This window comes from Saccostrea cucullata, unplaced genomic scaffold, assembly GCF_032062105.1.
Source record: "Saccostrea cucullata isolate Sc308-1 unplaced genomic scaffold, CSIRO_AGI_Scuc_v1 ctg5139, whole genome shotgun sequence".
In the NCBI taxonomy this organism is placed as follows: Eukaryota; Metazoa; Mollusca; class Bivalvia; order Ostreida; family Ostreidae; genus Saccostrea; species Saccostrea cuccullata.
This window is the reverse complement of record NW_026939754.1, coordinates 14,228-34,714: the sequence shown is the minus strand read 5'-3', so window position 1 is coordinate 34,714 and position 20,487 is coordinate 14,228. Positions and strand designations below refer to the sequence as shown.

At 35.3% G+C, this 20,487-nt stretch overlaps 2 protein-coding genes across 3 annotated transcripts in view; one reads left to right on the top strand and one right to left on the bottom strand.

Moving 5' to 3' along the window:
- Positions 1-11,454, top strand: part of LOC134253878 (uncharacterized) — a 48,725-nt gene extending 37,271 nt beyond the window's left edge. For both annotated transcript variants that reach the window (XM_062736463.1, XM_062736462.1), the window contains exons 17-34: positions 358-1,416; positions 1,690-1,812; positions 2,427-2,959; positions 3,346-3,461; positions 4,084-4,202; positions 4,574-4,692; positions 4,895-5,036; positions 5,195-5,445; positions 5,669-5,726; positions 5,828-5,907; positions 6,175-6,352; positions 6,638-6,747; positions 6,894-7,008; positions 7,400-7,537; positions 7,629-7,819; positions 8,115-8,342; positions 8,801-9,029; positions 9,529-11,454. In XM_062736463.1, coding sequence (XP_062592447.1) covers positions 358-1,416; positions 1,690-1,812; positions 2,427-2,959; positions 3,346-3,461; positions 4,084-4,202; positions 4,574-4,692; positions 4,895-5,036; positions 5,195-5,445; positions 5,669-5,726; positions 5,828-5,907; positions 6,175-6,352; positions 6,638-6,747; positions 6,894-7,008; positions 7,400-7,537; positions 7,629-7,819; positions 8,115-8,342; positions 8,801-9,029; positions 9,529-9,678 — 3,939 coding nt within the window. In that variant the 3' untranslated portion in view covers positions 9,679-11,454. The remainder of the gene's footprint in view (positions 1-357; positions 1,417-1,689; positions 1,813-2,426; positions 2,960-3,345; positions 3,462-4,083; positions 4,203-4,573; positions 4,693-4,894; positions 5,037-5,194; positions 5,446-5,668; positions 5,727-5,827; positions 5,908-6,174; positions 6,353-6,637; positions 6,748-6,893; positions 7,009-7,399; positions 7,538-7,628; positions 7,820-8,114; positions 8,343-8,800; positions 9,030-9,528) is intronic.
- A 2,757-nt stretch (positions 11,455-14,211) lies between these two features.
- On the bottom strand, positions 14,212-19,390 carry LOC134253875 (uncharacterized). Its single transcript, XM_062736459.1, has 10 exons — positions 18,810-19,390; positions 18,102-18,273; positions 17,932-18,011; positions 17,589-17,797; positions 17,173-17,371; positions 16,725-16,947; positions 16,536-16,620; positions 15,742-15,920; positions 15,518-15,564; positions 14,212-15,386 (listed from the first exon to the last, which is right to left on the bottom strand). The coding sequence occupies exons 1-10, from the start codon at positions 19,300-19,302 to the stop codon at positions 14,614-14,616; spliced, it is 2,460 nt and encodes an 819-aa protein (XP_062592443.1). The 5' UTR covers positions 19,303-19,390; the 3' UTR covers positions 14,212-14,613.
- Positions 19,391-20,487: the final 1,097 nt, after the last annotated feature.

Below are 20,487 nucleotides of genomic sequence, written 5' to 3'. Positions count from 1 at the left end.
ATTAACTAATAATCCACACTTTGCAATAGTTATGTCCCTTTGCAGGGTCAACCAAAAGGAAAAGAAATGACATTTCTCCTCTTTATGCTACAGTACTAAACATTTGGGCGTGCTCCGATAAATCCACAGTGATTAAATTTTTTCTTTCATTATATGGGTAGCTCCATCTTGGGGCAATCATTATACAAGATGCACTAAATTTTCCCAGTCAGGTGAAAAAGTTACAAACCAGAAAACTATCAAGACTGCTGTGAGGATTCTATGAGTTTTTCCCCAAAGATGACATAAGGGACATAACTTTTGAAATGTGAGGATTCAACTTCAGTGTTTGTATTACATGTTTTATGTATTCTGTAGATGACAGGGTTGATGGAATACTTGGGCACGGTGGCCTGTGAGGGACTGTCCACAATCAGACAAATCCTGGCCGCCACTGACCGCATCATGCCCTCACAGTCAGACAATCAAACCCTCATGGACTCTATCACAAGAGACCACACCCTGCGATGCTCGGTGCTCGGTGACCGACTGGTTACCATGGTACCCTGTAAACAGGCCCCATCCCCGGCCCGCGTGAGATCCTGGTTAGAGAAGAAAGAACTATACAGGCAACAGAAGACGAAGGAAAAGTCTGGGAAAAGTCAGGAGAGTGACTCCCGAGAGAAAGGAAAAGAATGCAGTGATTCACAGGAAAATGGGAAATCTGTGGAATTTACTAAGATAGTGACACTAACCCCACATCAGCAGAAAGTGGAGGATTTAGGTATAAACATTAATGAAACTCCAAAACAAAGGTTTCTTACCAGAGAAGTTAGCTTTAATGAGACAACTGAAATATTTCATGTTGATGATGACAGTTTTTCCCCAGTGAAACATAATGGTGAAACAAGTATGTGTTTAGAAAGTACACCACCAGCTTGTCAAGAGAGGGAATCGGACTCAGTGTTTAAATCCCCGGACTCTGACGATGAGGATATAATCAGTCCCTCCCCTCCCCAGCAGGCCATGTCCTCATTCAGAAGACGAGCGGACGTCATCAGCCCCTCCCCACCCAAAACAACGATAAGATCAATAAGGAAGGACTCTCAACAGCTGGGAAAATCCCTGACATCCAGAATGAGGCTTAGCCAGATGTCGTCTGCAACACTCCCAAAAAAGCAGTCATGTGACTTAGTACGGAGAAATTTGATTGGCTCCTCACATAGCACCCCAGTATCTTCACGGGATCAAAAATCTCTGATAGAGGGAATCGATGTGACTCCAATCTCTGGCAATGTAGATGCAGACAAGAAAGTTAGATTAAGTGAAGAGACTTCTGGAGAATTTCAGACCCCACGTAGAGTAACATTACCCAGGAAACAGTCGGTAGAAAAAGGAGATCCTAGACGATCACTGATGTCCTCAGCTGAAATGAGGGTAAGAAAGATCATCCATTCCTTCCATTTTTCTATTCAATTGAAAAGCAAAAGTTCATTTTTAAACAATATTGAAAATAAACCAATTTTAAAACTCTTGACCTCTGACACTTGTAATTTGTAATTGTCCAAAGTGACCTGAGCATCTGTTTCTGTAATAAGAACAAACGTGTTTTCAGATACTTGTTTATCTTAATCAAATGATAAAAGCAGAGAAATGAATGATATGTTACTGAAAAGTTTACAGAATTAACAAATTTTGTTTACTTATCAGGATATGGCTACCCCCACAAACTCTAAAGGGAATGTGTCTCAGATCGATGGCCCCACCCCAAAGAACTCGTTTGGATTTAAAGTCAGTCAGCACAACTTCCAAGATGCAAAAGCACTTCACGAGGTGAGGATTTTGTCATTAAAAGAAATAATTGCTGCAGTTTTACTCCTTGAATTACTGAAGCAGGGTTGTCCCTAAGCCTAGGGCTCTCTAAATTTTACCATTTATTATGACGTAATCCCCGAACTTCTTCAGTATTCCTCTCAACCCCCTGTTAGGGCCCTTCTACTTTTTTATGTCTTCCCTCTATTTCAGTTTGCAGGAACTACTCTATAGAAGTAAAGTATAAATTTGAAAAGATACTTAAGCATAAGATTTTGGTTGTAATGGGAGATTTAAAATTTAAAGTGATTTAGATTTGTCGTTTCTAGAAATTCCAAGCCTCATATTAATATGAATATAGTGTTTTGATTTATAATGGTTAGAATTCTAAATGCCACATTGTTTTAAATATGTCTGGAAGTTTGGCTGATAGTGAATAATAAAGAACTGACACCGATATGTGCTGACTGAGTCCTATAGATAAGATAATTTTATTTCCCAAATTTGGGCCCAGAAGGCATAAAGGTTTTTTTTTACAGTGACAATATAGAAAGTTCTGAAAGAAAGGTTACATACAAAAACATAAACACACACACATGTATATATCTTATATAATAACCTGTATATTTCTCCAGGTACAGAACCTGACAGTGATGAGTCTGGAGCTACACGCAGAGACGCGACGTGACCTGATGCCTGACCCCGAGATTGACCCCATCCTCGCCGTCTTCTACAACATTTTCAATGACGTGTCTGCGGAGGACAAAAAGTGTGACATCACCGGGGTCATTCTGGTGGACAGGAAGTCCAAGGAAAGCCAGGAAGCCGCGAAAAATAGTAAGAAATCAACCGTCACCCAACCCACATCTCCACAGCCCTCCACGTCGCATGACACAGGGTCAAAGGTCAGGTCATCCGATCAACCTTCAACCTCCTACCAGCGAGCCCCCTCCCCACAACCCTCCACATCAAGTCACCCTGCTCCGTCACAGAAAGGGAAAAGGTCAAGGTCACGAAGCCCCTCCCCCAAACCAGTGCGAAAGATCCCCAAGGCGTCGGAGATAGAAGACACAGTGCTGCAGAAATCCGGGGTGAATGAAGACTTAGAAGTCACTTACGTGGAAAATGAAGAGGAACTGTTTCAAGAAGTCCTCAAGTTGTTCTCCAAGTAAGAAATCAAGAGTTCTCCTGCTCTAGAATATTAGTTATAAACTTGTAAATACTTGTACTTTTACAAAATGAAAATTATTTTATATCTTATTTCAAAATTTTCTTGCGATATATATTTACTTGACTCATTGATTTACTGAACTCTAAAAGTGGCTCTCTAGTGTTTTAAGATTTCTTATGTAGTATAAGCTTTCTAACTGAATTGTAAATTTATAACCTTACTTTAAAATCTATTTATTAGCAACATTTCTATACAAAATGATGTGATGAGGATTTTTTAATGGTCTTCATTACCTTGAATTAGAACATCTACAATTCAATTTGTTCTTCAAAAATCTAAAAGCAGATCTACAATAACTATAAACTCTCTATTTTCTGTTTTAGGTGGGACCCTGATATTCTGGTCGGGTTTGAGATTCAGAAGTTGTCCTGGGGTTACCTGTTACAGCGAGCCTCACATCTCAGTGTTAACCTGTGTGCTCAGATGTCAAGGATACCAGGTAATATCAGATATCACATCTCAATGTGAACCTGTGTGCTCAGATGTCTAGGATACCTGGTAATATCAGATATCACATCTCAATGTGAACCTGTGTGCTCAGATGTCAAGGATACCAGGTAATATCAGATATCACATCTCAATGTGAACCTGTGTGCTCAGATGTCAAGGATACCAGGTAATATCAGATATCACATCTCAATGTGAACCTGTGTGCTCAGATGTCAAGGATACCAGGTAATATCAGATATCACATCTCAATGTGAACCTGTGTGCTCAGATGTCTAGGATACCTGGTAATATACCCTTAACCCTCTAGAATTTAATGGAATGTCAAATCTGAATTATCTCCTTAATATTCCTAATAAAGGTATCTACAAGATAATTGACATTTCATTATTGGCAGTAAGTAAAAACATTCATAAACAGATAGAAACAAAGTTGATTTGAGTGTTTTCACCTTGTATCTCGATTGCAATTATCCTGATTTTATAGCAGGCAACTTTGATATTCCATATGACTAAAAAATTGAAAATTTACAAGAGTAAAAATATTTTTCCCCAGACATATTAGAAAGTAAGATATTAAATTTATGCATTTATGAGTCGCTTTGATTTGTTAAGATGAGAAGAAGAAGAGCAGTTTTAAGGCGGAGAGTGATGAATGGGGAGCGGACCACTCCTCTGAGATCCACCTCGCTGGACGTATCATCCTGAATCTGTGGAGGATCCTAAGACATGAGGTGTGTACAGGGTGTGGTGTGTCTGACCTGAGAGGAAGGGGTAGAAAGGAAGAAGGGATGTCATGTTTTGTGTGACAAGAAAGGAAGGGGGAGAAAGGTCATAGAAAGTTAGGTGGGACATCATGTTTTGTCTGACTTGAGATGAAGGGGTAGAACGGGGGAGGGTGTGTCTTGTATTCAGTATAAGATACACTATAGGTCAGCTGATCTTGAGTCTTGGTCAGTAGAAATTCATTACTTGTCTGAATATATGAATTTTAACCCAATTAATCTGTAAAACGAGAGAAGAAAAAAATGTATGTCAATTTTCAAAAGCAGAACCTTCTGAAGTCTTTCGACATTTCATTTACTTGATGTTCTGTGTATTTTAGGTGACGCTGAACATTTACACATTTGAGAATATAGCCCACCATGTGATTCACAAGAGGGTGCCCCATTACAGCTTCCAGACCCTCAACTCCTGGTTCAAACACAGAACACATCTGTACAGGTAAAGATCTCAACCCTACTAAATTTTTCACACTGCATAATATCAAGAAACTGCATGATTTCACAATATAAAAACATCGAATGTAGATTTGTGTGTAGTGTACTCTACATTGTCTTAATTGTATAGCATGTTAAGGAGATGCATACATTTGAATGATAATTTGTATTTACACTGATTTTCATTCTTTTGATTTCACCTGTAGGTGGCGCTTCATCAGGTACTACTTAATTCGAGTACAGAGTAACTTAAAAATCATAGACCAGCTGGACTTGATTGGGAGGACGAGTGAGTTTGCTCGAGTATTCGGGATCGAGTTTTACCATGTTCTCTCCAGAGGCTCACAGGTTTGTTTGATAACTTAAATTTGTTTGTAAATATGAAACTAACCAGATTGACTCGGAGTTAATTGATTCCTGAACTGTTGGTGTAAACCATCTACATTTTGATTTCCAGTATGGTGTGGAGTGTATAATGTTAATCGATTAGTGTAATTAATTTGCAGTACCGTGTGGAGTCTATGATGTTGAGGTTAGCCAAACCTATGAATTTTATTCCGGCCTCCCCCAGCGTTCAGCAGAGAGCCCGTATGAGGGCCCCCGAGTGTATCCCCCTGACCCTGGAGCCCGAGTCTCGTTTCTATGCCAACCCTGTAGTTGTCCTTGACTTCCAGTCCCTGTATCCCTCCATTATGATTGCGTACAACTACTGCTTCTCCACCTGTGTGGGCAGACTGGACTTCCTGGAGTCAGCCCAGTAAGTAGATAACTTTTACACAGTACTGTACTGCAACTATTTGTGGGGACAGCCCAGTAAGTAGATAACTATTACACTGTACTCTCCTATGAATAACAGTGGGGACAGCCCAGTAAATAGATAACTTTAATACAGTACTGTACTGCAGTCAGCAGTGTAACTGGCTTTAATGCCCTCTGATATAATACCGGTACTGTTTACATTGGGTGTATTTTCATTGTAGTGAGGGCCCAATAGAGTTTGGATGTACTCATCTGCGTATCTCTCCTAAAACCCTTAATGTAAGTTCGTTTAACTTTTGTCCTTGAATGTATCCACTGAAATCTTTTTTATGAGACAAAGTAAATGTTTTTGATTTAATTGTATGTTATTGACTTTTCAGAGAATAAAGAATGACGTAACTGTGTCTCCCAATGGAGTTGTGTTTGTTAAGGAGCATGTCAGAAAAGGGATCATCTCCAAGTAAGTTCACTGTCCAGTGTTGTATCAATGTTGTACTAATGTCCTATGCTGTTCACTTCCCTAAATGTGACAAGGGCCATAACTCTTCTTGGTAAATTTTTATCAAGAAACAAAGTATGTTTTGTCTGGTAACTGTTTGATAAGGAACATACATGTACCTGAAGGTTTTTAAGTAACCTTATAATTCCCACATCATACACATCTCATACCAAAAAAAGGAAGCAAATTTACTCACCAATATTCTAATTCTGTTTTATCTCTGGACAGAATGGTTGAAGAGATTCTGAACACTCGTATTATGGTGAAGAAATCGATGAAGGAGCATAAAGATGATAAAGGATTGTATCGCCTTCTGGACGCTCGACAAATGGGACTCAAACTCATTGCCAACGTTACATATGGTTACACAGGGGCTAACTTCTCAGGGAGAATGCCATGTATTGAGGTAAATTACTTGGAGTGTTTGCATGTATTTAAATGTACATGATTGTATATTACATATCTGTGCATAAGTATGTGTAATTGAAAGTGAAGTGTTCATATTTGTACATTGTAATATGCAAGTAAAGGCAGAAATTGAACATTATGTTGTTATAGAATAGGAATTTTGATAGAATTGAAATTTTGCAGCTTTTCTGGGGACAGTCTTTATATTACACAGGGTAAAACACATTCTTTTTTTTAAAAATTACAAGATTCAAGTAAACATGAATCTGTTTTATATATACAGGTTGGGGACAGCATTGTGAGGAAGGCTCGAGAGACCCTGGAACGAGCGATCCGATTGGTGGAGGATAGGCCGGAGTGGGGGGCGCGAGTTGTCTATGGTGACACGGACAGGTATATTATCATCTAACAGAGTTTGGGGGGTGGGGTCACATTTATTTCTGTGTTACAGTATTTTTATATCTGTGTTGCAGCATGTTCATTTTGGTGTTATAACATGTTCATTTTGGTGTTTCAACATATTGATTTTTGTCTTACAGTATGTTTATTGAGATGAAGGGTAAAAGTAAAGAAGAGGCCTTCACCATTGGACATGAAATCTGTGATGCTGTAACAGCTATGAACCCGAAGCCAATCAAACTGAAGTTTGAAAAGGTATACCAGTTATGTCAGATTTGTTGAAAAGGTATACCAGTTATGTCAGATCTGTTGAAAAACCATTCAGTGTATAAAATGTTTGTGAACAATCGTTAACTTTGTTTAAAAAAAATTGCTTACGGCTAATGTCGGCATACAAAGAAGTCATTTATTGTTAACAAAATAATCAAGGTAATGAGTTAAAATAAAATTGAATTATAGTCATGATAAGAAATACAGAGGTGACTCGGACTAACCAAAGCAATTCATCACAATTGTTTTTACTGAAGATGATGTTTGTTTTGTTTAATCTTTGTCATTTTTACAGATGTACCGTGTGTATTCTCTGCCATCAGATTTATACCTAAGTCAGCTTTACACATTTTCATTGCATATTCTCTGTCCCCAGGTATATTACCCGTGTGTCTTACAAACAAAGAAGCGATACGTGGGTTACAGTTACGAGACCGTGGACCAGAAGGAACCCGTGTTTGACGCCAAGGGTATCGAGACAGTCCGACGAGACTCGTGTTCAGCCGTATCCAAGGTAACAGACAGTGTAGTATACATGTGAGATTTTTCTAACAAAGGGAGGTTAACGGCTTAGGTTGTAATTTAATATCTTCATATTGTTGTAGATTCTGGAGCGTTCTATTAAGATTCTGTTTGGATGTAAGGATGTATCTAAAGTGAAGGACTATGTATTACGTCAGTGCCAGAAGTTCATGGAAGGAAAAGTCAGCATGCAGGACTGTATATTTGCCAAGGAGTACCGCGGAATGAAGGGTTATAAACCTGGAGCTTGTGTACCGGCCCTGGAGATTGCCAAGTAAGTCTAGAGTCATAGGAGGGGAGTCAATTGGAGCAGAAATATCAAGCAGGCTTAAACATTGTATTTCTCTAAGTTATAAAATTAATTTGAGAAGGAAATGTGTAAAATTTCAGATCAAGTATATGTTATGTTATGACTAGTATCTGCAAAATGTAATCATTAAATAAAAACTTTCAATTTTTGCTCATTGGCTCTACTGAATTTTAAGAAATACAGTTGTGATGTTATTTTCAGTATCGTTTAAATTCTGTAATTTTATGTATGTTTACATGAGATAATGTGAATATTGTAGGAAGTTACTGAGACACGACAGACGAGCGGAGCCGCGTACCGGGGAGCGAGTTCCGTACGTAATTATTTACGGCAGTCCAGGACTTCCGCTGATACAGTTAGTACGACAGCCACACGAGGTCCTCGCTGACCCGTCCCTGAGACTGAATGCCACGTATTACATCACCAAACAGATCCTGCCACCACTAGACCGACTCTTCTCTCTCATCGGGGTCGACGTCTTCTCATGGTAAGACTCTTCTCTCTGTCCTCGGGGTGGACATGGTACGATACCAGTAATGTAAAATAACAAACATACATGTACATCATAAAGCAACTCAAAATTTAGCGCATTTTTTCAACACAAGATTATTTGCATAATTATTAATTTACTTCATATCCAGCCAAGTTTCTTTATGTATTTGGTTTTACTCTAATAGTATATAACTTATTCAATTCATAGCAGACAAAAAGTGCTTTAAATGCATGTATAGTCATTGCTTAGTTACGTCCGTGTAGGTTTTCCTCACATATGCTGTTAGTGTACATCAAAATTTATGGTAGTCAAGTGTTTTAATCATTTTTTATAGCACTATATACACTGTATGTAGATTCTTTAACTGACATATCCTGTTTGTGATATGCATTATAAGATAAATCTAAAGCTGTACTTTGTTTTCCTTAACGGTTTCCTTCTCCACTCTGTAGGTATAATGACATGCCAAAAGTTGTGCGAGTCGTGCCGTCTGCTCTCCTTGCTCCTGACCAGAAGAAGGGAACTATTTCTCAGTACTTCTCAGCCACCAATTGTCCTGTGTGTGACAGACAGACCAATCAGGCGATCTGTAACAGCTGTATTAAGGACCCTCAGAATGTTTGTGTCACCCTCTGTGATAGGATCAGGAAATGGGAGAAGGTCTACTCTGACCTGGTCAAGGTACATAGCTTATTGATTCAAAGAAAATGATGTAAACTCTGTTATTTATTGTGGGAAATCTTATGTCCTAAGCCTTCATTAAGTAGGACCTTTAGGTTCACATGTTTGGAGGCTTATGTTTCTTGGTCTGCTATGCTCTCCACAAACCATTAACAGTTTGAGACATATATGGCTCTATCTGACCCAGTCTGAATGTTCAAATGCTGGAAATAAAAAATTAAAAAAGAAACACATAAGTGACATCTTTTCTTCATCAAATTTATTGTCTTCTTTATTAGCTTAATGCCATCTTGCAAATATATTATACCCCGGTAGTCTGTTTTCTTCTTGTTAGATATATTAATGTAAAGTGCCCTGTATCCAGGATCATGGAAAGTGTTCAATGTATTACAAGTTAAAGTTAGCGTGTGACACAAATTTGATATTGTTGAAAAAAAAAAAGTTTTATATATTGGAATTTTTCTTACAAAATTAAAAAAATTAACAATTTCCTTTGTAGGTGTGTAATACTTGTATGGGAGCTCAGGATGAGAATCAGCCATGCGTATCGCTGGACTGTCCAATCATGTTCCGTCGTGTTCTAGCGAAACAAGATGTGCAGAAAGGGACACAACTCCGAGAGGTTGTCAACAAAGCATTGGATTTTTGATTTTGACTGCCACTTGAGTTACTTTTTTGGATGAGATGTAACTAATACTTGACATGTACAGTAAAAACTGGACTATGTACAATAATACTGGATTTGTGTTCAGTAAATACTGGACTTGTGTACAGTAAATACAGTACATATTGGACTATGTACAATAATACTGGACTTGTGTACAATTAAAACTGGACTATGTACAATAATACTGGACTTGTGTTCAGTAAATACTGGACTTGTGTACAGTAAATACAGTACATATTGGACTATGTACAATAATACTGGACTTGTGTACAATTAAAACTGGACTATGTACAATAATACTGGACTTGTGTTCAGTAAATACTGGACTATGTACAGTAAAAATACTGGACTATGTACAATAATACTGGACTTGTGTAGGGTAAAATTAAATAGTGGACTATCTACAATTAATACTCAACCATGTACAGAAATAATGGACTGATGAAAAGTAAAGCCAGGACAAGTGTAATTCTGAACAAAAGTACAATACACCATGTATACTGGGACTGGTCACTGATGTTTGATGAATAATTGACTAAGTGCATGGTGCATGTACTATGGAATAGTTAATTGAGTAGTGTACAATAAATACCAGACTTGCATACTGGATTAATATATTTGGCCAGTATCATTCTATAATCCTTGTTAATTTTTTGGATGATTTCTAGTGAACGTGTAAGTGTGAAAAAAAGTCCTGAAGAAATTTTACTTCATCTGAACACAGTACTTCCTGTTTAATGGTCCAGCTGATAAGCCTGTGCCTTAAGATTTAATGATGATAGGTTAGAGGCCGTATCATACATTCAACTGACTGCTCTCATACTCGTATCATGCTGTCATTTCATCAATGATGACTAACTTTTGTTTCATTATACACGTAAATCATCATTGATTTTAAGTTCTTTTCAGAACTAGTAGCATTCCAGTATTTTTTTTTTCTCTCCAGATTCATAAATACCTCTGGCTATGGAAAATTGTGCCTCATTTTTGTTTAAAGATTGTCTAAAAATGAACAGGTGATGTCACTGAAATGGTCAAATTGTTACAGTCTTTAATGAGTCTTAGACATGTTAGGTGATATTGATGTTTATAATCAAAACGGTTTTCACATCTCTTGCATTGTGAACGAATTTTCCCCTTGCTCAACATTTTCCATCATAACATGATGTATTTTCTTCCCACTGTTCAGTTTGGAGTGGTAGAGAACTCTTTCAGTATAGTGCTATGAATTTTGGCATTTTGTGTATTTACTTGCTCAAGCCATCCGTGTACCATTTTGTTGCCATGGTTCTGGTCTCCATGACGATTGACTGTGATATCTATGCAGCTATTAGGTTAATCTTGTATATATAGAAATTGTAGGTGCTTATTGTACATATTGCTGATACATAAATTGTATATTTGTGATTGTTTTATTATGCCCCCACTTTAAGTTGACAGAATTGTTATAATAGTAGTTTTTAAAATGGTATATTTTCTTCAGGATCTCAAAGAAATATAATTTTGTAAATGCATGGAACTTTCAATGACTGTAAAATTTCTAAGTAGGATCTTCAGCTTGAAGTCATATTTTATCAAGTCTTTCTGATATTTTGTTTATACATGTATTTTAAATAATGATAGTGACTCTGTTATGTTGCCTATTTCATATGTTTATAGACTTGTTACATTATAGTTTAATAGCTAGTCTTGTTTTAAAAATTTAAATGATTGAGAATTTGTGAATGATTGATATAATAAATCTGCTGTAATTTTTTAAATTACTTTTTTTTTGCAGAACTTCTTCATAAAAAATTTACATTGAAACAAGTAAAATCAATATTTCTTAGCATTACTTGTATAATATACTGCTGAAGATAAATGCACTGAACAATTTTTTGTAAAATAGCCATGTTAACTAACATAAGGGGAGAATAATAATATATTTCTCAACCTCTTTCAAAAGTTTATTTTAGATCGAAATTTCCTTTTTATACCCCCGCAAACGAAGTTTAGGGGGGTATATTGGAATCACCATGTCCGTCTGTCTGTCCGTCTGTCCGTCTGTCTGTAGACAAGATTTTGTCCGGACCGTTTCTCAGAAACTGTTGGATGGATTTGTCTGAAAATTTATACACTTAATTTTCACCATATGAAGGTGTGCACCTGGGATTTTCATCATGATTGGATGATTTTTCTGCATTTTACAGGCGTTTTTTCTTTTTTATTTTGTGATTTTGTTTGGCTCATAACTAGAAAACTATTAGACTTACAATTATCAAACTTGGACAATTTATGCATCTTGGGTAGACGGTGTGTCACGACCTATTTCAAGGTCACTGTGACCTTTAATTTAAGTGATTTTTTTTAAAAAACTAAGTCTTTAAAATTTTAAATTTCATAATCCTAAAAAATGTAAAAATATAGTTGTATCCTTATTAAAAAATGCTAAATTAAGTAAAAACTTATTTTTTATCATATACTTTACAGCAAATTCTATAACAAATGTTAATGATTTGAGAGGAATTCAGTTTGTCCCATGGGCATAATTATCAAGCACTGGTCAAGGAGAATTTTTGATAGCAGAAATGTGCATGTCAAATTAGAGAGAAATTAATGAGTTCATTGTCGGGAGTTAACTGCCAAGAGCATCTGTAGATCTAATCTTAATTTATCTCTTGGGAGTTGGGCAAAAAGAAATGGCCTTATAGTTGCTTGTGTTAATTAAGAGTTCTTGATGGCTGTAGTTCAGATAAAGATCTTTCAATTGGTGTAATGTAATTAAAACAAATTGATGTTTTAGTGTATGATTAAAACTGAATTAGTATTGTATAATATAATTAAAATTAATTATACATGTGGTCATTGAAAAAATATTACATTTCAATTTTTATATATTTGCAACAAATTGCAGTCATGTCTCACTTAGAATTTTATAGTCTAAAGAATAATTAATTTTTGATTTTTTTTTATTAGACTGTAGCATTTCCATTATTTCATAAAATATGCAATAAACAATTTAAAGCTGCAGATGGATATTTGTTAAGCTCTAACACAGCCAGTTTAGAATTATATGATGTATTATTTGTTTTAATTAATCCCTACACTGTAAGTCTCTTAGAGATGTATGTACAATATTTTAAACATGATAAGAAATGGAAATTAGATCATTGAAATCTGTGTCAATCTGTTAATCAAGGTTACTTAATTTTCTCGCACCCTAACCAATTTATGATTATCAGAACAATATTTGATGGGCGTATCATGCTGTGGCAAGGCACTTTATTAGACATTATTATGCTTCCTGTCAGTTTGTCTCTATATAACCCATACCCTACTATTCTCGCATAGTGGTCTAAGGATTTATATAGCGTAAGCACACTATGCCGAAATAGTGCACGGCTTTATTTACTGAATAAAATTCTTCCATGCACATGCCGGGATTGTCAGTCCGATGCCTTATCGATTACGCCATAGAGACGATCACTGATTGGTATGATTTTATGAAATATATAAACTTAATTCATACAATTGACACAGGAAGGAGAAAATAGACAAATATTATTTGAAAACAGTTATATTATTCTAGGGAACTTTAGATTAATGTGTACAACAAACTTTCAAAATAATTACATACAGATCGTTAGATGAACTGATTTTATAGGGTCATTAAAACGCTTTTTTATATGACGCTTGATTGAAGGATGTAAAAGAAAATTATCAATGAGAATCGACGTCTGCAAACAAATAAGGCTTACGAACAAAACAGAAAATAAAGATGTGTTGCTTTGGGACAGAAAATCCCGACTTATTTAGAGAAAATACTAGTAACCAAAATAACTAAGCATGCAAACAATTTTAGCATGAATATTTTGAATTAGTTCTTGCAGGTGCGCTGTTTAAGGTAGGTCCCTAGTACTGGACCTACTTGTGATTTTTCAAAAAATTGTTCTCAAATGTTTAGATTATTCATACTAAGGTATGATGAATTGGAAAAAAGAAGGGGTTGTCAGTATTATTATTGAGAGAGAGTTTCTCAAACATAGGTACCCCCATTTTTCAATTGACGATATGAGATTCCAATAAAGGTTTCACATAATTTGTAGATAAAAACACTAATTTTGATGCTATTGAATGATTTTTCCTATTTAAATCAAAGAAATATATCCAATTAAACAAATTACAGTAAAATTTTATTCTTATTATATTTTCCTTGGTTTTTGGAGACTAAATTGAACAAAATACAACCCTCGACCAGCCCCAAAACTTGGAAGCACAACACTATTAAAATTATTGTAAAAAAAAATTGACTTGTGATTTTTCAGTCAAATTCTCAAATTATGTTCATCTATGACTATTTGTTAAAATTAAATAAAAAAAACAGCACATTGCCAGCATATATTTTTTCTCAGCACCACCATTTATTTATACGTTTTTTGTCCAAAGATTTTTGATAAGGAATTTCAAATGATTACAAAGCTATTGATGACAGGAATTTCAAATGATGGAAGATAAAAAATACAAAGCTATTTTTATTTCATTTCATAGATGCATAACTGCAAAAGAATAACAACATTCTTTAGAATATAATATAATTTTAAAACCTATAATACTTTCTGTGTGCCATTAATTACAGATATATTTCACATATTATACATGTACATGTATCTGTTTTTCAAGTAAATGAAATGAAAATCCACAGTCTAATCAGTCATCAATTTTGAAGCATTACTCTTTCCACTACATTGAGTCAAAATACATCCAATTATGTGTTCAACAGTATACACAAAAAATTAGTATACAACAGAATATTAACAGTCAGCATAAAAAAAATACAGTCTAACGTTAGGTTGAGTGTTGACTGAAATCTCCCATACAAGTTTTTAGACCTTTATTTTACACACTGTTTGTCTAAATTAAAATACATACAAACAGTAATCATTCACAGCTATTCAAATATTCAACCAATTTGTTGATTACATTAGATGACTTGGATATTCTAGGCTGCTTTGAACCTGATAATGGTTCACTAAAAACATTTCGTAACCCATTATGTGGATCCCTCTTGTGGATTAGCACCAACTTAGACAAACTAAGAGAATTTGCAATCAACTTCTTCGAAATCATGGAAGATACAATCTTTGCCTTAACAAGGGGCTCTAAAGACTTCTTTATAGTATAATAATTCAATGTGAACACATCATTAGCTGAACACAGAGCCAACAACTTCATTTCAAAAAGTTCCCTCAATGCCTTCACATCAGCAATAGCATTATGAGCTTCATAATCTTTTCCAATGAAAGTATTTACAAGAGTGACTTGTTTAAAATCTTTAACATCATCTTTGCTGAAAGATTTCCTAGACACTTGTAAGGTATCTATAAAACCAGTGACAGTGCTAGCAAAACTGTCAAGTAATTTACATTTGACTAGCTGATTCATTAACACTGGTAGGTCAAAACATTGTATATTGTGCCCAACCAAAATAGGTTTACAATCAACAGTCTTCAAAAATTCAACAAACTGCTGAAGTCCTTCAAAGGGCTCTTTATGGTCCACCTTCTTGCCATTATGCTTCAGCACACCACCAACAAAAGTAAGGCCAGTTGCTGCAGATGCATCAAGACTAATTGGGGACTGCGGTGTCAAGTACATGTTGAACTCTCTCTCTCCACATACAGCTGCAATCTGAACAATGTCTGATGTCCTGGCTGAAATAAATAAAAATAAATATTGAAACTCCCATAGTGTATACTTCTAAGTCAAGTGCAACACAATTCTCTTAACCTTATATAATATATTCCTAAGCTATTTCTACAAAGAAAAAAACAATTTCACAAACCTAAACCAGTAGTCTCTAGGTCAAATACCATGTAAGATTTGTTGGTACTTGGTAGTTGATCTAATTTATTCAAAGAAATGTCCTCCAAATCAACTTCATCACTCAAACCAATTTTGCTGCTGTATGTATCCGCTGCAATAGAAATGTTCGGAAAAAATGATAGGTAAAAACAAACAAACATCACACATATAAATTAAGTTTCAGATAAATAGTATTTATCTGACTTACCTTCAAGAACAGATTGTGATGCATCTTTTGCAGACCGCTCTGTCTTCAGCTCTAAGCGCCTCCGCTTTGTGCTCCGCTTTGCTTGTTGTAATCGCTTCAGCTTCAGTCTGCTTTGTAGGATCCTGGAATGCTTGAGGGTGTATCTTCCAGGAGACATTGTCAGTCTTTTATTCACCTGAGAAAAATAGCAAATATGAAATTGAAAACTTTTTCTGGAAAAGAAAAAAAGAAGAATCAACAGATCCTTATCAATATGTAAAACATGTAATAATTTTTTTTTTCAAGTAAAGAGATTATATATTTTATTGAGTAAAAAATCAAATGTGTCTGCATTAAAATGTATTACAGCAAAACTCGGTTATAACGAAGTCACCGGGACCTATAAAATTACTTTACTATATCCGCAATTCTTTATATCCATATAAGAAGTTCATTAAATTTATATAGATGGGGATCCAAGATGACTTCGCTATATCCGTGAATTTGCAATATCCATGTTCGTACTAAACAAGTTTTACTGTAACAATAAATTCACACATTTTATAGATATAATTCTCGAAGAACTTTCAAAACCCTTAAAAATTAATCATGCATTAAAAATGATTTCAACTGCGTCAAGTAAATAAAAAAATGTAAACAAGACAAGAACAAAAACTACACAAACAAGTTTAGGCTATGTAATGGTATTTTTGATGTTTCCTTTTAAATACTTTACTTTATATACATTGCCTAAACTGCCATGTGTGAACATCAAAAGAACATCAAAGAACATTTTTTTTCATTTGTATACCTCAGTTATATAATTATACCCCTCATTTTTCTGACAGACAGTTGCAGATACTCTACTATGCAGACTGTCTGAACCTCCATAAAACCTATGAACAGTTTAGGTGACATAGTCTAATTAATAAAAGGTACATGTTTTATCTATGTGCATGGTTTTTATCATTTCATAAATTTGAAAATTAAAAATTCTTACATTCTTTTAGGCGCTTTGCTAGAGACCATGTGGTTAAAATTTTCATTCACTTGAGTGGATCCCATCGACACCAACTCAGTTGCCCGGTCTGCATACTTCTCAAACAGTTTTTCTAGAGCTGATCTCAGAGGCTCACTTGTAAGAGGTTTCCCATATGGCAAGTTTTTTGGTTTGTAACCAGTCTGTTCACTCCTGCACCATGTGCCACACATGGAATGGTCCCCTTTTAAGATTAAATACACTAATACAAATACAGCATTCATACATTATCATGAACTCAGACCAATTTCTAAAAATAATTAGAAAACAAAATTATTTTTCTTGCCAGTGTCAAACTTAAATATATGTTCATTCTTTTTGCAAGTAGTATTCTTACCATATAAATGAGGAACAATTTTCCCCAGATCATTAGCTAACTTTTCTGGATCTTCAGATGCCTGATGAACACAATATGTAAAGCATCTCTCAATGTGTGTTCTAACTTTAACATTTTTCAATACTTTATGGGTATTGCTGATTTCCACAAGACTTCCAGTAAACCCCTTTTTCATGTGATTGCTGTCCACCTTTTTCTTTATATCTGGATCAACAGTTGCTCTCAATCTGGCTATTGTTGTAGAATCGTTGTCCATTACTAACGTGGTAACCTAACAACATTTTATAATTATAAGCAAAATAAAAAACAGTAATGCATTAGCACTTTCATTTACAATCTTCACATATATATAAATATTTAATAAAGATTTCATGGAAAGTGGCATTTTAATTCATAGCGCTTTCACCTCTTAGCTCTTCATGGATTTTGAATATTGATTGTACACAGATATATTGATATAAAATTGAACATATCTATACATTTCATACCTTTTCACCTTGATCTTTTATGCTCTGCACCATCTCGCAAGCCATAGCAGGTTCCATAGATTTGGCTGACCCTGACCAGTTTCGACTGCATTTGTGCTTCCTCACAGGAACATCCTTCCGTTTTGCCAAGTCACATATTCTGCATTTTTTAGATTTTACAGCATAACCAACACATTTCTTGGTTTTTTCTCCGATCAAACTTGCATGTCCTTCAAACATAAAGAAAATTGTTCAATAGCAGTAAATACTTTGTATTATTTTAGTAATCAGTGAAAAGTCAAAGCATCCAATTCAAATTACTAATTAGGATAATTGATGACTTTTTTAAACCATCAAAAAATACCTGTAAGGCTATTGTAGGCACGCCCAGTACCCCGTTTTTGCCAGGCACCATCGAAGCTGACAGTGAGATTACCATCACTCCTGAAGAAAAATCCAATAATTATCATGCATGAAATTTTTTTTTTTTTTTTCAATAATTCAAATTATTTTGACAAATACCAATAAACGTACTTTTCAACTTCCTCTAATAGACTGGTTCGACAACTTTCTTCTGCCATTTTACTCAGTGTACTGCCAACTTCCCTTTCCCTTTCCTTTAGACCTCCCTTTGAAATTCCTGGAATGTTTAGTACTGCTAAGAAGGCATTTAAATGAGACTCTCCATAGCCACCATTGATCATTCCTAAAATATTACAAACACAATTATTTAAAACAACAATCAAAGATTAAAACAGGGGTGTGCAATCACCATCGCCCGACACCCGGGGCTACCAATTTAAGAGGTCAGCTATCTAAATCTATACTGCGTTAGCCCGTCGGGCTAGTAAATCTAAAACGAAAGTAAACATATATTTACCTCGACTGAATTTAGGTACGAATTAACTTTTCTGAAAAATCAAAATCTTGAATTCGTTTTAACCTATATGCATTGTGTGTTCCTATCGCCAGTCATCTCACTGACAATTATAGTCGATATAAATAGGGGGAAGTACCTGACAATTACAAAGTGCAAACCATTATTTGTTTTATTTCAACTTCAATATTTTTTTTAACCTTTATGTTATACTTATACATGTATTGTTTTCGGTAGTTAATGGGCTAGTCACTAGCGCAACGGGCTAGTAATTTATTTTTGTAATATCTATTGCACACCCCTGATTAAAAACACCAATGTACACAATTTTATCCAAGTTTATTTCATACTTATTATACACTTACCTACTGCTACTTTCGTATTAATATCCCATGCTTTTCCTCCCTTTTCTGTTAGATGTTTTTTGCCTGTTGGGACATCATTAAGTAGCCTACACTCCTGGTATCTACACTGCACTTGGAGAATTTGAGCGAGTCCGAATCTAGTCTCTCCAACACAATCGGATAAATGCAAAGGTTGCCCACATCTCTTGCACTCCTTTAAATTATTTGCAAGGATACCAAGTTCGATTATACGTCTACCTTCGCTCCAATCATTTTTACCTGTTGGCTCAACAATTTCCTCTCTAGCAACACGGACATCGCTAGCAAGAGGGTCAACACAGTGATACACATGGTCTTCGTTCGTAACTGGAGTGATTACTGGTGTTTCAACATTTTCTTTGGAAGTATTATCATCACTGCGGTCCCAATATTTTACACACTCTCTCCTCAGGACTTCATTTTGCTTTATACGAGAGGATTTCACGAATTTCCCCTTCTTATTTCTTGCCGCCATTACTGCGGGATGTTATCGATAAATAATAGTGTTAAAAACCTATCCGGGAGTCCGATCCGGTTATGACGTCACACGACTAGACCCCTACTTTAAGCACCGATATTTTCAGGAAAAAGTCAAATAGATTGCCGCATAAATAATTAACAGTCAGCATAATAATAACAATAGTGTTGCATTATGCATGTACTATGCCTAAATATTTAGGGTCTCACACATAGTTTTTTTCCGGCTCGTGCACCATGTGTCAAACCCTGCCTACTATTTAGGCATAGTACATGCATAATGCAACACTATTATATAAATAGTGAATACCTCTTACTAGATCCATAAATTTTTTCTGAATTGGCACCTACTCTGAAAAACCCAGCGGGGGTATTTGTCCCTACTGGACAGTTCTAGGTTGTTTTGCAGACTGATAATAGTATTCTTCATTTAAGGAACACAAGCTATTAAATGTTTTGTGAAATAAGTGATACACCATGCAAAAGAACCTTTCAGCCATAGGTCAGGAAAAAAGCTATCAAAGATGTAATTTCCCTAATGGCAAAAAAGAAAAAAAGGCAAAAAGAAACAATTGTTGCATTTCCTTTTAGATAATTCCAAAAGAGTTCTAACAAGGGAAGTAATTTAAAAATTCAATTTTGTTTTGTGTAAATATGTAGAATTGTGATTATGATGATTTTTATAGTGGATATAAATATTTTTGAGAGATAATGCTGATAATGAAAATCATGATACTATGTTAGAGAATCAGGGATTGCTCAATGCTTTACGTGCAATGGTGTAGATAATTTTTATTGTATTAGGTTTTGTATGTTAAATGTCTGACTTACCAAGAGAGAGGGGGAATATGTTGTCATCGAAGATAAAACACTGCCAATAAAAGTACTTAAAATACTTATTCATGACTCAAGTTTGTTTTTAGCTCTACTGGTCAGAGACCAGAAGAGCTTATGTGATAGTAATGCGTCCGGCGTCCGTCTGTCTGTCTAGCTGTCTGTCTGTCTGTCTGTCCGTCTGTCTGTAAACAATTTTTCAAAACGCTACTCCTCCTACAGTTTTGGTCTGATTTCAATATAACTTGGCACACAAGTAGACTACACTAAGATACATAGAATAGTGCATCGGTTTTTGATTTCGATGTACGGTGTTGCCATGGTTACTAAAAATAGAATTCTCTGTTAA

Excerpts from the sequence above, each read along its gene's own strand:
- LOC134253875 (XM_062736459.1), bottom strand. The coding sequence starts at position 19,302 with ATGGCGGCAAGAAATAAGAAGGGGAAATTCGTGAAATCCTCTCGTATA. Across the intron at positions 15,565-15,741 it reads CAATCTGTTCTTGAAGGTAA|TACCAACAAATCTTACATGG; the intron begins GTCAGATAAATA and ends TCAACTACCAAG. Across the intron at positions 15,387-15,517 it reads CCTAGAGACTACTGGTTTAG|CCAGGACATCAGACATTGTT; the intron begins GTTTGTGAAATT and ends TATTTATTTCAG.